Source organism: Pagrus pagrus, assembly GCF_965226575.1.
Source record: "Pagrus pagrus genome assembly, chromosome: 1".
NCBI classification, from domain to species: Eukaryota; Metazoa; Chordata; class Actinopteri; order Spariformes; family Sparidae; genus Pagrus; species Pagrus pagrus.
The window spans coordinates 5104443-5122009 of NC_140185.1; the positions used below are offsets into that span (position 1 = coordinate 5104443).

The 17567-nt window shown below is 40.7% G+C and overlaps 1 protein-coding gene and 1 long non-coding RNA gene across 2 annotated transcripts in view; one reads left to right on the forward strand and one right to left on the reverse strand.

The window, feature by feature from the left end:
* LOC311262588 (plakophilin-3-like) overlaps positions 1–17567 on the forward strand; it is a 32188-nt gene that overhangs the window by 2552 nt on the left and 12069 nt on the right. Inside the window, exons 2-7 of the mRNA XM_084362113.1 lie at positions 6064–6152; positions 9999–10618; positions 11487–11610; positions 11786–11990; positions 12144–12303; positions 13777–13885. Of these exons, the coding sequence (XP_084218239.1) occupies positions 6064–6152; positions 9999–10618; positions 11487–11610; positions 11786–11990; positions 12144–12303; positions 13777–13885 (1307 nt within the window). The remainder of the gene's footprint in view (positions 1–6063; positions 6153–9998; positions 10619–11486; positions 11611–11785; positions 11991–12143; positions 12304–13776; positions 13886–17567) is intronic.
* LOC311262605 lies at positions 699–4697 on the reverse strand. The gene is made up of 3 exons (XR_014623279.1): positions 4476–4697; positions 2134–2254; positions 699–1196 (listed from the first exon to the last, which is right to left on the reverse strand). It is a non-coding gene; the product is annotated as an uncharacterized lncRNA (long non-coding RNA).

Genomic DNA, 17567 nt, shown 5'->3' on the forward strand with positions numbered 1-17567 from the left:
GTCGACATAATTGGACAGAATGAAGGTAATTTGACAAATCATCAATAATGATTTTGTCCAGAGGGCGTTCACATAAATTACAAAACAAAATTCCAGCCGGAACACATCAACACGTCAACACACTATTACTCTGATGGTCAAGGTCATTGGAATCTCAACACAAAACAGCAGATGTGAACCTGAGCTGTTATGCAACCAAGATGGGAAATGTGTTACACAGACAACATGCAGGAAACAGATGATGGGGAATTTTGAAATTCCATTTCGTCATTATTTTCAGAAATCTGACTCTTACATTCACTCGGCTCAGTGATCAACTAAACAGAGCCCCCTGTTCAGCACTGTGTTGGTCATACTCTAACTCTGATTAAAGCTGTAACATGTCGTGGCAGGGGTGCACTAAGAGAGCTGTAGCATCCCTGTGTTAAAGCTTAACAAGCACATGCTTGTAGTCCTCAGAGGGTTGATAAAGGTGTAAGACAGAGGGCCTTATTTAGACAGTCTGTAACACTTGGTCTAAAGCGCAGCGCCCCGGTGAGTTTAGGGCGTGTCCAAGTCCATTCTGCTGGTGAAACAGTGGATAATCTGGGCGCAGAGTGCAGCACACGGCACAAAGAGGTGGTATTAAGACTCTGAATTAGTTATGTGTGTGTTTTGGGCGGAACATAAATTAAACCAATCCGAGTGTCATCTCCCTTTAAGAGCCAGGTGCACCAGGACACATATTAAACAGTAGCACTTGTCTTCACTGAGGGACAGGGATGTGATCCCCAGCTGCTGGACCCTCTGCCCCGCCGTTACACGATCATCTGTCCCATCAACAACTCTGTTTGACTGCATATGAAAAAATACACTGATATTAAACTGAGGAGGAGGAGGAGGAGGAGGAGGAGGAGGAGGAGGAGGAGCGCTGCCACTTGACACAATGACACTTACGCTCCACTGTGCGTTGCGTTGCGTCGAGTGTAAGATAGAGCCCAGAGTCTTGTTATTCCTGGATTGTATTACTATTTCTCTGAGGCTTTACAAACTAACAATTATTTTTATAATTGATTTATCTGTAGATTATTGTCTCTATGAATTGATTGTTCATTGATTGTTTGGTCTATAAAATGATGTTGATCAGTGTTTCACAAAGCTCAAGATGACGCCCTCAAATGACTTGTTTTGTCCACATCCAGAAGATATCCAGTTAACTGTCAGAGAGGAGAAGAAAGCAGAAAAGAAAAAAAATGAATTTTGACTTTTTTATTTCCTAAAAAAATAATATTGGAGATTAGTTTAATAGTCAAGAACTAATTGATTTATCGACCAAACGTTGAAGCTCTACTTTAAAAAGGCATTAATTCTTATCATTTTACAGATTTTTACAGAAAAACTATGCATGTATTATATTCAACAACGTGTATTATTATATATTTATTACTATGATACACAGATAGACACCTGTCTGCTGTGAGAACCTGCCAGTGTGTTATTTCCTGGTCATTTCCTGTTTTTTTCCTTCCTATGGAAACTGTCATGACATCACAGGTTCCAGTCAGGAAAGTTTAGAGTTAAACATGTTCACATGTTGAACAACAAGTTATTTTCTATTAATTCCAATAGTCCAATAGTGAGTATTAAACACAGAACACCTCATGGTCTTTGTCTTGACACATGCATGTTTATAATAGTGGCCAGTCAGCTTGCGAGGTTCAGATAATCGGATCATGACCTGTGTTAGTCTTTTCAAAAGAAAAGTATGGGAGTGGAAGGAGAAGTATCCTCCTTCTGTCTGATAAGAGAACAGGATTCCAGTTCGACCCATGAGGGAGTCAGGATGTCGGCTGAAGGCTGCATATGAGCTGTGTGTCATTAATGACGAACTCTACATCTTGAGATCACATTTCATCAGACTGAATTCCCTGTTTTGCAAAATAACAATATCATTTCATTACTAATACTGTATAAAGATGTTTTTTGGTGTTAGATTACAATACTAGCTTGTTTAAACTCATTAACAACAAAACACATAACTGAAAATTCAATCAGGAGTGACTAAATTGAAAGAGATGCTTGTGATGTCATGTTTTAAGGGGGTTGTGATGCCATGAGCTGTACAGGAACACCAACGCAATGGAGCCAACGCACTTGGGGTGGTGAAGGGGTGAAGGGCAGCTGCAGATCTGGATGGAATAGATGTAGAGCAGGACGTCTGACGAGCTCACTGGAAGGTCCATGATGGATGTGAAGGCGTTTGAGACTTGATTCACTGTGTCAAATTTCAAGTTTCAAGAGTTTCAAGAATACAGTATATGCAGTACAGAAGTGAAGTCACGGGGAAATTAGAATGTGTTTTTGCTTGAAAAGCCATATACATACATGAACTGTAGGTGTGGCTTTGTTTAAAGCGCCCCTCGGGCCACAGATATATACATGCTTTCTAACCACACATACACAAAGACATAGTGCGTATTCCATCTTGCAGACACGCAACTTTAATTACTGGGGACGTTCACAAACAACACTCCAAACTAGGGTTGCACGATATGATTGAAAAATAAAATCATATTGTGATTATTTGACAGATACTGTGAATGCAATATGATTCCAGATTAATGGACATTATTATTTTAGAATCAGAATTTTCATTTTCCCTCAAAAAACTATTGAAATCAAATCCTGATGACGTGACATTAGTTTGGTCCATACCATGTTTCATTCCTTACATCTGGACAATTATCACACATTTCACCTCTATTAACTCATTCCCTATTGTGGCTTAAATCTGTTTTGTTTGACATTAAAAGTTGAATGGGATCAAATGAGCCAAAAGGGTTTTTCGCACAGTGTGTTCTGAAGTCAGCATGACGTAGATGCAGTGCAGCCACAATGAGGATTAATACAAAGGACACAGATGGCGCAACCGGACTAACTTAGACAGAAGTTAGTGCAGTCAGAAGAGATGCTTTGGGGATGAGTGTGATGAACAGGAGGTGATGACTCCAGTCTTTCGTTTGTAATGTAAAAAACAGTGAGCTGTTTCAACACCCCTCCTGAGCTCATTGACCACCTCGTGTGTTGAACATTCCTTTCCAATCTCCTCTTCACAGCATGTTATCAGAGTTTATTTTAGACTGCTCTGTACTTTGGTCAGTGGCGTAAGACCTGCTGTCATACTGAGTGTCTGATATTTTTCACTGGGCCGTAAAACTTGAGGAGTAAACAACAGAGAAATTGAATAGGTCTGATTAAATTTAACAGTTGAGAAAACAGTTACCAGCAAATATTGGTAAAGTTGCCATCTCCAGGAAATGATTTCCTTGCTTTGGTGACCTGTTTATCATTTGTCTCGTGCCAAGGCGAGGTCACATATTCCCCCCTTCCAAATTCCATGGTAACTTGAAAACAGCACCAATCAGCCACAATACTGAAGGGACTAACAGGTGAAATGAAAAACATTGATCATCTGGTACCAGTTAGATCGTCACTGAAAATGTCCCGGAAAAAAACTTGAAAAATGATCTCTAGATAAGAGTGGGAACCCTGGTATTACCGAGTTCACTTCAGACTAATGCTGGAGACCAAGGTTGCTTTTTGGATTTCATGGGACAGAAATTGGAGCTTTAGTTGAAAAAGAGTTTGTGGCAAAGATCGGAGCTTGGCTGGATAGACGGGAGCTGCAGACATAAATCACTGAGAGGCTTCTTGTTTTGCAGAAACGAAAGAGAAAACAGTCTCATCTTGGGAGATGGGCTTAATTACAGTCATAAAACTTGAGTTGATTAAAAACATGCTCAAACTTTATATAGCAACGCCCCCATGTTCTTGATTTCTCATGGAATGTGAGTGTGAATTTGTTCACACACAGCCTGATAGAAACGTCTAGATATTTGCTTTGCCAACGATTTTCAAACATTTTCAAATCATCTCTTTTTTAAACATTTTTCAGACAATACAGCGCTGAACCATCAGTAACTGATTTAATCGACAACAATCTTATAACTGAAAAAAACCACAAAAATGCTCCATTTCAAACAATTAGAATCCATCACATTGAACTCCGTCTTGATTAGTTGCACTAACAGTTTAGCGACAAACATGGCCTTGAACTTAACTGAGGATCTGTATCATTCTTGGTGACAGGGAGGCAACTGTAGTGATCACACTCTTTTCCAGGCAGTTTCTGTTTCTCTGCTCTGTTTTTATCAGAGTCATTGTATAAAAGGAGGCCTCACACAAATATGTGAGCCAGCTCAGGGTGCTCCTTCTTCACACACTCCCAAAACTGTGTTAGAGTGGACGTGTCAGACTGCATCTGTACGCCACAGTGAGACAGCACATCCAACAGCCTCCTACTTCAGACAAGAGAACTGGGTTTCTTGATTGGTGAATTAAAACCATCAATCAAGTTGATCAAATGTCAATTTATGATTGACTTAAGTCACCCTCTGCACATGTGCGTTTTCAGATTTCTTCAGGAAATCACCCACCTTGTCATACAGGTTCAATATGCTGCTGTCCTTGCCCTGCAGACACATTCAGTTGGTTCAGTTTGCTGAATATATCTGCCAGATAGCATCGCTTTTGAAGCCAGTCGTCCTTAATCAAAGGTGGCAGGGAAGATCCGTGCTAACCTCGATACTTCCTGACGTTGTAGTCCAGCAGTCTACTAGGGCAGAATGCCAAAGTTAGTTATAGAAGTAGCCGAGGAAAGAGTTAAATGTTGCTTAGTGATATTCGTTTTGCACAACCACGGCAACCAACTGGAATGTTTAACTGTCCCTCTACCCTCACTGCTTAAAGTCCCTAAAACGCTGTCTGTGTTCTCCTCAGTGTGGTGGTCCTGTATGAGCATACCTTCCCTGACCTCTGACCGGGTGATGCTAATGCTCAGGCATGCAGCCCAGCTCCCCTCCCAGTACCACTCCCCCCCTCCTTCCTTCCGTCCTGCTGGTCTGATGGTGTGTGTTGTTTTTCTTCAAGCATTTTGGACAGGCTCCGCTCCCCCTTCCTCTCCATGTTCAACTCAGCAGCTCACTTATATGATATTTAACAGTTTACTGTGCTCTAAAGTCTGAGAGTGTTGATACATGTGGTTATAGTGTTCAGTCTATACAGTATAAGGTTCCTTCATCCACATGTCGTCATGGTTATGTTTATCACTTCCATCTGTGCTACAGCGGTTCTGCCCAATTACTGTTTGACAAAGTGCTTCAGGGGGTCTCTATGGATAGCCATGTTCATCAGTAGGATGTTCTGCTGCTTTTGTCCAAACTGAAATATCTTCATATCTACCTGATTGATTGTCATACAGTGTTGTTAAGACACCCATGGTTTCTCCAGACAGTGTATCCTAATAATCCTCTGACTGACTGCTGCATTGAAATTCGTTACTAGTGGATGGATTGCCTCAGAATCGGTACAGACATTTATGTCCCACCTTGGAATTGCAATGACTGAAGTGATTCCCTGATTCTTCATTGAGGGCTAAACAACTAATGCCATTGATACTCTGTTCAGGCAGGAGATATATTTGTTTTTGACAACACGTTTGGCTGCTCTGCATTATCCTGCCTTGTTTGAAACATTGGTTATGCAGGTGTCCTGAAGATGCAAGGAACAAATCGTCTCCAGCTTTAGTGCTAATTACCAAATGTTAGCATTCTAACACACACACAACATAAATCAGGGGTCTCCAAGAGAGGCTGGCAGTTTGAGACTGTGCCTCCAGAATTCTATAAGGAGTTTGAAGAGCAAGTTACACCACTTTTGACACAAGCCTTGGACTAGACGTCAGATAAAAAAATGTCTGAAACATGGTGAAGTTCATTATTAACAGTGATCCATACAGCTGGTATCAACCCAACTGATTGTGGCTCCCACAAACCTTCTCTTTATTAAACATTGATCAATGAATCCTTAGTCGCATGGATCCGCTTACAAAAAAGTTTTCCGATATTATTGATCCAGACTACACAGGCTTTACTGCTAAGAAAATATACATGAGTGCAGTAAAGATAACACAGTGGCATTTTGATCAATGACACAACATTTTTTTTCTTTCTTCTCTTTGTCTAGACTACAGCTTTCCTGAGACGAAGAGCTTAGCCCACACCCTTGGTTTCAGTTCCAGGTCCATGATACACACACCGAGTCGCATCATGTCTGTGAGTACCACCTGCCAGTACTGCCTTACACAATACTACACACCTGCATACATTTAAAAGAACTGTTCAGTACAGGTCTGTGTGGCTGTGATGGACTGTGGTAGGATTTGCATTAGAAGTTATCAGTTTTGTCATTGATTGTTTAAAGATTATTCAGTTGTATTATAACCTCTGTCTTATTTTTGTTGTGTTGGCCAGCATTTCTATCAGTAATAATAACATGGTACTCATCAAGGCCATGATTTGAGAAAGTTGCCATCCTGCTTAATTTTTTGTAATTTTGTTTTAAATATTATTTATTTAGTTTAAGGGCAGCTCCACTAGTGTTAAACACTGAAGCGTATTTACAGTGTTTGAATATTACTGCATATGTGAAATAGTAGTTTTGGGTCTTTTGTGGCTCTAAAGGAAGCTGCATGTAATCTGATAAATTGGCTCAAGGGATGTCACTCACTTGCTAAGTTGCTTTGTGGGTAATGGCTGGACCAGAGGACTGCTTTTCAAATCCTGGTGCCTACATTTCACACAATGCAACTTAGCTACTGTGTGACTGAGTGACACAGTGACGAGGAGACGAGGCAGTTTATCAGATGACATGCAGCTTCCTCTGGAGTCACAGAAGAAGAATCAGGGATTGAACCTCAATACTTTTTTGGTGCAAACAAAATGTGGTTTTAATCTTAGGTATCGCAAAAGGTTATTAAATGCTCGTGCTCGAGTATTTTAAGCAAAGCTTAAAAACAGTAATGCATTGTGTAGTTCTATATATTTTTGTAAATGAATAAAGGGGCCAAACATGTCTGTATTACCTCAAAGTAAGGTATCAAACAGTAGGTAAAGCTTGATATTAGACTCCCTGTAATAAGTGTTGGTAAGGCCCTTATTAACATTAATAAACCAATACAAGACATTTTATTTGTTGCTTTATTAAGATTAATACATAATTAATTATGCATTTATTGGCAGTTCACTGCATTAATTATGCTTTATGTAGCTACTGGATCTAAAGCAAGGTTTTCACTTATTAACTGTATTTTATTTCAAAGAGGACGTAAGGAAAGGGCTGCGGGCTAGAATCAAACCTGGGCTGCTGTAGTAAGAAACCAGTGGTGAATGGGGCGTGCTCTTTACCAGGTGTGCTACCTGAGAACACCCACTTTTCAACACTTAACATTGTTTTGAAGTGATTAGTGATGTTTTATATAATGTTTCTGAATATACTTTACAAAATACAATTTACCTCAATGTACTTACCCGAAGAAATGTACAAATACTTCTATTATTTTTGAACAGGTAGCATAGTTAACTGTTCTATCTATTAACCCTAACAAGTTACTGTTCTCACTTTAGATCCAGTAGCTGCAAAAGACATAATTAACTTTTAATAAATGCATAGCTAAGTGCTGATAATTGTATAATGAAGTTTGTATTAGTCTTAATAAAGCAACCAAAAGCATAGTAGAGGTTTAACAATAACAAAATGTGTCAGACGATTTTAAGTAATTGTTCCTCTGTAATTGTGTCTATAAGGGACTGAGAAGGCTTTTATTAACATTCTGAAGCGTCTATAAACTGTTAACACGTTTCTTAAAAGTGTTTATAAGTGTATTATAATAGTAATATAAGCAACACTTGTGTTTATAATTATATTATTAACACTTCTATAGTCTTATTAATGTTAATAAGCAGTGATTCATGACTTATAACACCCTTATTACCTATTAGCTAACACTTATTATAAGGACAATAAAATAAAGCACTTTTCTTTTTCTTTTCTTTTGTTGGCCTAATTGGAGTTAAACTACCTGTAAATTTGCCTGAATGTGCCCACCATGTCTGAGCTTGTTGATGTTAATCTTAAACTCATTTCAGCGTACTAAGAGAAGACATGGCCTACAGTGCGCAGCTACAGTCCAGGCTGAGATATGATAGGACAGCCAGAACAGGAGCAGTCAGACATTCGGACACAACCAAACAGAGAAAATAAAGACAGGTGGTCACAGTACTCCCCAAACTGTGGACTGAAAGATTGGTTTAACTTTTGACCTGCTGTGCTGAATAACGAGTGCAAAGGTTTCAGTTCAGTTCAGGTTGCAGTGAGGGATTATTAGCATGAGTCAACATTTCAGCTTGACCTCCAGATAAAGTGGTTTAGAAAATGGATAGACAATTTTCACCTCTGGCATTGTGACTGCTGGATTCATCCCAATAGGCAAAGTAGCCAAATGCTGTCCGCAAATATCCAGCATGCAGTACAGTCCTCCTCACGTACATGACTGTTAATACAACACTCCCACTCCAAGCCCCCCTCTTCCTCTCCCGTCTCACCACTGGTCACCTTCAGGACAACGTCCGCTCCAGCGCTTCCTGTTGCTATAACCACCATCATCTCCTCCCATAGACCAGCTCCAGCACGCTCAGTCTCACAACCCTCTGCAGCCTCATTCAAGTTCCTCTAACTCTCTGTCACCAGCTCCTCGCAACTGTACTCACATACAGTTTGGTCTTTTGAACATCAGATCCCTTAATAACAAATCATTTTTATGTCACAAATGTATTTCTTTTGATAAGTTAAATGTTTTTATTATCACAGAGACGTGGTTTTGTCAGGGAGATTTTAGTTCACTTATTGAAGTGTGGCTTCATCACTTTTACCAGTTTCTCACAGCTCACCTGTCCACCGCTGGGTCTTTAACTGTATGTCTGCTGGCAAGCTTTTAAAAGGGTTTTTATGGCTGCTTCTTTAACTGCTTTTAATTCCAATGTTAACACAGAGGAGCTGGTCTCTCTTCATAATCACATCTGTCAGACCTGCTAGACTTTGCAGACTTTTCTTTCTTTTCACTCCCTTCCTTTTCTGTGATTTTGCCTGTTTTATCACTTTTATTCCTTTTACTTGTAAAAACTCATTTAGATGTTTTGTGTTTTCACATTTGGAGTTCTGCCTTCTTGTTTTAACTCACCTCAGACTAGACTTCCTCGTGTTTGGCTTGACTGTTGAGAGCTTATTCTATAATATTGTCTTCCTGAGTTTCCTGCTTTTGCTTCATTGTCAAAGCACTTTATAAACTCTGTTTTTAAAGGTGCTATATAAATAACGTTTATTATTATTATTAACTAAGAAGTCTGACTGACTGTCGAAGTTTCTTATTCCTTTGACGTCAATATTTCAGTATGTTCCAAGATGTTTAAATCCAGCCAGAAATATGAAAGCAAGACAAAGTTGTCAAAAATAAAAAAATATATATTATAATAATAATTGTAATAAATATAATTGAGCTACTTTTTCTGAAAAGAGAAACCCATGCGTCAATTGTACACACACACACGCACACACACACACACACACACACACACACACTTGAAAGCAAGGAGCCAGCATTGTTTATGAGTAATGCTTCCTCTCTTGTCTGATTGGCTCTGTGTCAGTGAGAGGGAAAATTCTTCAGACCACACTGAGAACAATGTAGAAACAATATAAACAGGACGTTTGTCTATTGTTTTAACTGGCCAGTCTAACAATTCAAAGGCCGCAGTGAGTTTCCTGCAGCTGACAGTAAGCTTGCTTTATTGAAGGAGAGAATAAGAAGATCCTGCACCAACTTCCAGCTGCCGTGGACAGTTTCACTAGCAGCGGGCACTGTTTCTTGTGAACTGTTAATTAAAGAAGATACTAGTGATACTTTTTTGTCCATGCCATCGCTGTAAGAGCTTTTCTATAGCAACTTTTTGCAGTACAAATAAAGATATGAAAGTGTGTCTGTATCAGAAAACTAGAAAAAAGATGAATTTTCTGCAGCTGCCGCAGAGTGTCAGCTAACCTTTTTTTAAATCCCCACCCTGCAGGTGCCCACGGCACCCCTTCACTCCTCTGGTTTCTCCACCCGCTCTGCTGTGGAGAGCACTTCCAGGGTGAGGCATAAAGGAGCCAGCACAGTCCACAACAGCTTCCACACCTCCCAGTCACACAGCAGAAGCAGACGCAGTAAGTCACTGTGCCAGACAGACCAGGAGGCGTTTCCTCTCAGTGTGTCTGTTCCTCCAGAGAAGGCCTCCTTCCCAATCACTGTGCCTCCCCCCGGCACCCTAAGGCGCAGCCTCAGTGGGACACTGGCCCAGGACAGGAGCTACTGGCAGGAGGAGGAGCTTCCGTATCAGTACACCTACAAAGGCCCTTCTCACCGCACCATCAGCCGTATTACCAACCGACAACAGCACTACCAGCAGCAGGGCTCCACGCTTGGTCAGGAGGGCTGGGTGGGGACTGGAAGAGGGGTCCCCATGGCAGGGGACGGCTGGGGGAGACAGTGGCAGCAGCATGTGTCCAGGGCTAGTCATGTCATGGGAACAGGGCAGTACCAAGCCCCTATTCACCGGGCCGCCTCGCTCCGCAGTGTGAGGAGCGTTGGGAAAGGGGTGGATATCTTGGATGGAGCATCGATACACAGCAACGACCCACTGGAAGAGTGAGACATGTCCCTCATTCATTAGCCTGGCTACAGCATCTTGGCCACAGCTAGCCAGATCAGCTTTATTTGTAGTTTTATCACTTATATGAATTACTTGTAGGGTGTATGTTACCAGCAGTGATGGGAAGTAACTAATTACATTTACTCAAATAATGACCACTATATTTCGGAGGCAAATATTGTGCATAGATTGCCTGCTGCTGTCAAAGATATATGTATAATTTACTTTCATCTGTACTTTTGATATTTAAGTACATTTATTGACAGAAAATTACTTTTGGTACTTGAATGCATATAGTATAAAATACTTTAAGGGTGCACTCACACTACGCAATCTGTACCGTGCCCAAGCACGTCTGACCCCAAAGTCCAGTTTGTTTGACTCGTGTGAGCGCTCCGCACAGTGCTCAAGCACGGTACACTTTCTTGGCCCTGGCGCGGGTGGAAGAGGTGTGCTTCGACAAGTGGACATGTAAGTACAAGAGGCAACCGTGCTCAGGCCTGGTTGGGGCCAGAGTAATCAAGTGCAGGCCATCGGGAGGACTGGGGAGGAGGGACAGTCGTGCTTTGGCACAGTACAGAACAACTGGGCCAAGTGTGAGTGCACAATTTTACTCAAGTACTATTTGTATGGGGGGGCAGCACGGCAGTGCAGGGGTTAGTACTGTTACCCAGTGTGGTCTGGGATCAGCTCCAGTGTGACAGATATTTTATGTCTTATAAACAAAATAATTGATGATAAAGGGAAAGAAATAAACAATGGATTAATAAATGTGTGTGTGTGTGTGTGTGTGTGTGTGTGTGTGTGTGTGTGTGTGTGTGTGTGTGTGTGTGTGTGTGCGCGCGTGTGTGTGTGTGTGAGCAGGATGCAGGGTCTGGACATGCCCACAGCTGTCAGGTATCTCTCTGAGTCCGATGCTAACTTGCAAGTTCTGGGAGCTGCATACATACAACACCAGTGTTACCACAGCGAAGATGCCAAAAACCAGGTGACAGCAGCATGCTCGTGATTGTGTTCGGTTATAATTCCCTTATTTCCTGTTTGTATCTATCTATTTATATATTTTATTGTCCATTTATTTTTCATTTAGTCACCAGCACTTCCTGTGATGGTGTATGTGTTGACAGGATGTGATGAGTGCTCTTCCTGCTCCTCTGTCTCAGATTCGTGCCCTGCATGGTGTTCCAGCTCTGGTTCAGCTGTTTTCCAGTGACAACCAGGCAGTGCAGCGTTATGCCACCGGCGCCACGCGGAACCTCATCTATGAGAACTCTGACAACAAAGTGGCGCTGGTGAATGCCGGTGGAGTGACGCGTCTCGTCAGTGTCCTGAGCCAACCTGATGAGGAGCTTCGAAAGACCATCACAGGTTTCTGCTCATGAGCTCAACCATGCATTGATATTTGCCAGTCCATCATTCAATCACATAATCCAGTTGGTCTTCATTATTTTCCTTTCTATATTACTGGTTTGAAGAAGTCAGTTATTCAGACAACAAAATAAACTGCTCTCATGGCTGCAGGGGTCCTGTGGAACCTGTCCTCCAGAGACAACCTGAAGGAGAAGCTGTCCAAAGAAGCTTTACCAGAGCTGACAGAGAAAGTGTTGATTCCTCTGGTTGGCAGCCTTCCACTCAGCCCGCCTGAGAGAGATATCTTCTTCAACACAACTGGCTGCCTCAGGTAAGTCAACCCATTATCTACTTCCTAGCATTGGTTCTGATCACATTTGAATGTTCTGTGGGTTAAACAGTGTCATCATACCAAAAGACTGAATTTGTCAGAATACTTGCCGATGAGTACAGAAAGTGAGCAGGTATATCATAAGATTTCTTTTCTCTTTTACTGCATGAGCAGGGGGAGGAGAGACATGGTTTATGAGCAAACAGTAGGCATTTGCTTTTGACTTGTAGCCCACCTTGAATTTTCAGTTTGGGCACCCCTGCCTTATACCAAAGTATCAGGCAAATACAAAGTTTGATCTGATGATGACTTCAGATATAAAGTATCTCAGTTCCTCCTGAGGGAAACATAAATCTCTGTACAACCCATCCAATAGTCGTGGAGAGATTTCATCTGAACCAAATGATCAACCTGCTGGTGGCACAAGAGGTGAAGTCAGGGATAACGGAAGTCATAAGAATTATTTTCTCAGGACACAAGTGTTGCTATACAATTTCATTGCAATCAATCCAGTATTTGTCTAACTTCAAAACAAATGTGTGTACACACACAGTGTACTGAACTGCTGTTTTTTGAATATTTACTTCTAACAATAAGTATTGATGTCTTAAGTGTAAGAGATTTCAGAGTAATTTAGAAATACTGTCATCAGCATTGGAGAAGAAAGTGCAGGTTTTGGATTAAGAGTAACGGACTTTGAGGCCATCACTGGCCATGGCATCTTTCAACCAGGGAGGAGAGGCGAGAGATCCAGGTTGGGAGACATTCTGCTTGGATGTAAGGTTGCTATGGGCCAATGTCCAGTCACAGGAAAAATGAAATAGACAAGTGGCACTCAGGCTGGCTAAGAGACCGCCGTGCCTTCAACTTCACAGAGACCTGTCTCCACCGGGCGGGCCATGTTGAGAGCAGAACTACAGTGCAGCAGAACAAGGAGAGGTGGACTCGTTGATGGTTGGTGCTCACAACCAGTAAACGTTGATGGACAGTGTTCACCCGATGTTGAGCTGTGAAGATATCCACCCTATTATCATCACCATCTTGTTGCTGCTGCTTGTATTCACCCTGACACAAATTTAAAAAATGCATCACGTGTTTAAGCGTATCATTCATTTCAATATGCGACCCTGTGTTTTATAATGATAAATAAATCATGGTCAGTTGAATACTGTGGTATCCATGAACCTTACCTGCCATATGCTACGGAGATGCCAGCCGGAGGCATGAACCAGAATGAAGAACAGAGGCAGCAACTACCAGCACAGTTTATTCAACCAGTTCTTTATTCATTGAAACATATTACTCACAGTTCATTGATAGTGCAGTACGCTCCAAAATAAAACAATGTTTTTTCTGTGCTGCTACTGGGGTGATTTTAGAGAGCTCCATAAAGTTTATGCTAAAATCACTAACATCAAAGTTTCAGCTTTACGGCTTTACTGATTTAAATGTCTGAATCTGTGTGTTGCATAGGAACTTGAGCTCAGTAAATGAGAGGACGAGACAGAAAATGAGAGACATGCCGGGCCTGGTGGACTCTCTGGTGTCCTACATTCAACAAGAGGAGAGGCCAGATGACAAGGTAACTCTGAGCAGCACTGTAATTGCCTGTGACACTTTCACACACTGTAAATGATGATTTGAAAATCACTATGGTCATTATGGCTACAGCATACCACACTGTTGGTCTCTTTAAAATGTCAGTAGCTATGAGAGCTAACCACCAACGCTGGAAATTAAAAGACTGAAAAGTCAAAGATACACAAAGTGAAAGACTCCAAAGCATCTTCTGACATTTAACAATACGTCACGTTAAAGAAGAAGGCTGGTGTTTTTCTATGCTTGTCTTATTGTCAACAAATCCCATGACCCAGACCAGAACCAACAACGTGTCGTCAGTACTTCCTGGCCTCCCCACCCTGTCCATAGGACTTTACTTTCTTGTTGATTAACCATGTAGGTGTCACACTGAAATAACAGCTGCTACCTACTTAATTTCACACAACTTTGATTTGGCAGTCTACTTGATCCAAATACTAAATGTCCTGATTTAAAACCATTTAGGAGTTTTGCTTAAGCTTTTGTGATAATAATATGTAATAATAGTTCAACTGGAGAATGTAACTCATGAAACTGACATGACACAATCAGCCACACAGATAACGTGAGAATAAAAATAAATACAAATGTGAAGCTTCTGTCTGAGTGGTTTGGACACTGCTCTGTGAAATAAGAAAGAGAAAAAAGATAAATCATTTGATTATGTTGAAGCTTAAGTCAGTCTCAGTGTTCACCTGGACATGCAGTGGATTCATACACTGTAGAGAGCGACTCTCATAAGGGAGAGTAGCGCTGCAGCACTGGAGGCTGCAGGGACAGAATAACATAGAACAGTTATGAAAGGATTAGAATTTAATCTGTTGTATTTCAGCTACACTAACCATTGAAATATGATTCACCCCCCAGGACTGTTCCTTAGGATTAGCTCTCTAGTCCCCTACTGAAGATGTGAATCTTAAAAAAAACTTACAAATACATCATCAAACTTTTTTTTAAAGGCTCAGTAGTTGTCTAAAATAGCTGGTCAGTGTTGTTTTTAAAGCTCGAGTGAGTATTTAAAGCAGCACAGTATATGTGTGATAGAGTCATAATAAACTACAGTGTGTGTCTCTAACAGTATTTGGAGAACAATGTTCCTCTGTGGCACACAGGAACATTTATCACACTTTGCCTACTGAGTAGATTTTTTTTTTTTTTTTTTTTGGTGTAAAGGCTTTATTGAGATTTATTGTAATAATAGATAATTATTTGGGTGGTGTTTCTTCAGCTAGCAGTTACACTGGAGTTGCACTAATCATAAGGAATGTCAGCTTCTGACCCAGTTAAATACTTCATCTGTCAACGCTTCATACTTTCACTTTCTCATTATGACTTAAGGAAACCTGACATTCTTCAGGTTACTACAGTTAAGAGCACTGTCAACAAGCAACGGACCAACATTACTTTACAGCCACTTGGTTAAACCTTTAACCAAGAAAATTAATAATTGTGCTGCTTGTTTTAAAACTTCAACATGAACCCACTCTGAGGCCACTGGGGATGTCCTCAGATTTAAGACTGAAAACACATGGTGGCAGTTCTGGAGATGTCATATTTTATCTAAACTGTCTGATCACATGTTAGTAGTGAAAAATAAATTCTGCTGTTTGGTGTTTAATGTTGAGGTGGTGAGTGAGGTGAATGTCCACCAGTAATGCTGCTTGTTGTTCTCAGCATTAACACATCCTCTGTAGTCTGCTGGCAGCACCTCTGTTTCCTTTTTCCTCAATTCTGATATTAATTCTCAGCACATATACTAAATGAAAAAAATCGTCCCTCTGGTATCAACATTATGTGGCAGTTGTAACCTAGCTAACTGATCACTATTATTGGTTAAGTATTCACTGAAAATTGATGAATGATTTTTTCAACAGTACCAGATCCACTTTTTGCTATCTGTGGCCATTCTGACAAGATGAGGACGAGGATTTTTGAGTGTAATGCTTTTGGTCGCTGTCAAAAGCATTATTCTCTTGCTACACTGTTGTTTTAAAAATGATTGAATGAGATGCTTTTTAATTATTGTGTTAGCTGCATGCTCTGTGCTCTGAGTGAAATATCTCAACAACTATCAGATTCATTACCATGAAATTTCGTAGAGACGTTCATTGTACCGTGGTTTCAAGATTTCTTTAACCACTGAAACATCTCACCATCTACCACATGGACTGGTTCAGTTTGACGTTCAGTGTTCCACACTACTGTGTGGAAATTTGAACCCGGTTAGGAATATCTGTACTGAATTATGCTCCTTTTCCATTTCTTAATCCTTAATTAATTATTAACAATAATAATGTTGAATTGACAGTTTTAAGAGTATTCTCCTTAGGACAGAACCCAAAACAAACCAGAAGGTTAATTATGGTTTATAAAATACAGTTATTTATTGTCAGAATGACTAGGTGAACAGGTCAATAGAACCTACCAACCAAATGGTTTTATGTTAAACACTGGATAAATAAAATGATGAATATGTGCAACAAATTGCTTGTTTCAAACGTGTCTCAAACATTTTAGAGGTAGCATACTGAACTGAACATTGATTAAAGACAATAAAATAAAAAGGTAAACATTGAGGATGATTATGCTACTGTATTCTTTGAATATTGCACATTCTTGAGCTTGCAGGTAGTTGTTCAGTTCAGCTTAAACGCCTCCTGTTCTGTTAGACCTGATGTGGTTTGGACGTGCGACCAGACCACATATCAGCAGTGACATCTCTGAGGGGCAAATGTCTGAAAAAGCAGCGCAAACTGATGGTTGTTGAGCTGAAGTTTGACTAGTAGCAGCAGTGGGGCTGGGCTGTTGGCTACTTGAGGGCAGGCTGACGCTAGCATGATAGCGCTAACTCATACTTTCAGAGTACTGTTTAGGACGGTACCTTTTGAGATGATGGAAGAGGTTGGTGGTGTTTCCAGTTCTGCTGAGGACTGGTCGCCCACACATTTTGGACCTAATGCTGGTCGGTCCTTTATCAGACTTCAGGTAGCCAAACTATTTCCAAATAACTGAAGTGGTATGACCTTTCTTCGGTACAATTTCTTCGTCTTCGTCAGTTTCCTCGCACTCTGTGTCACAAGTCGGACCACTCATTGTCTTGTGTCAGCTTGACACACAGGTGGTCACCGTCACTTTGAGTAGTTGTGAGTGGGAGGGGCCGGAAACATGTATCAGCCACATGCATTTGTTTCTCTCTCTCGATAAATCGTTATCGATGATAAAGTGACAAATAAACATTATCGAGATCGTTTCATCGGCCAGCCCTAGTTTAATAGGATATTAGGTTATCTTGTGTGTTGGTGTTTCTGGGGTCAGCTGAATTGAAGTCAGGACATTAATCATCAGTTAACTTCTTACATCAGGTTTTGCTTTTTACATCTTGATTTTTTTCAAGCTGATAATTTGAACTCTTACCTGTGATCAAATCTTCATATTGCCGGTGATCAAGCAGTGAATATCCCTCTCTGATGCAAAGAGATGAAATAACGATGCCCCAATGTGTTGCTAGTTTTTGTCAATTTAAAAATATCCTCATAATGTTGTGTTGGCTTGAGTATACAAACCAATAGTGAAAGCAGGAAGAAATGTCCTGTATCACGTGCCCTAAATATGTTTAACATCAGATTAACCATTCAGGTAAATTATCTATTGACTGCTTTCACTAC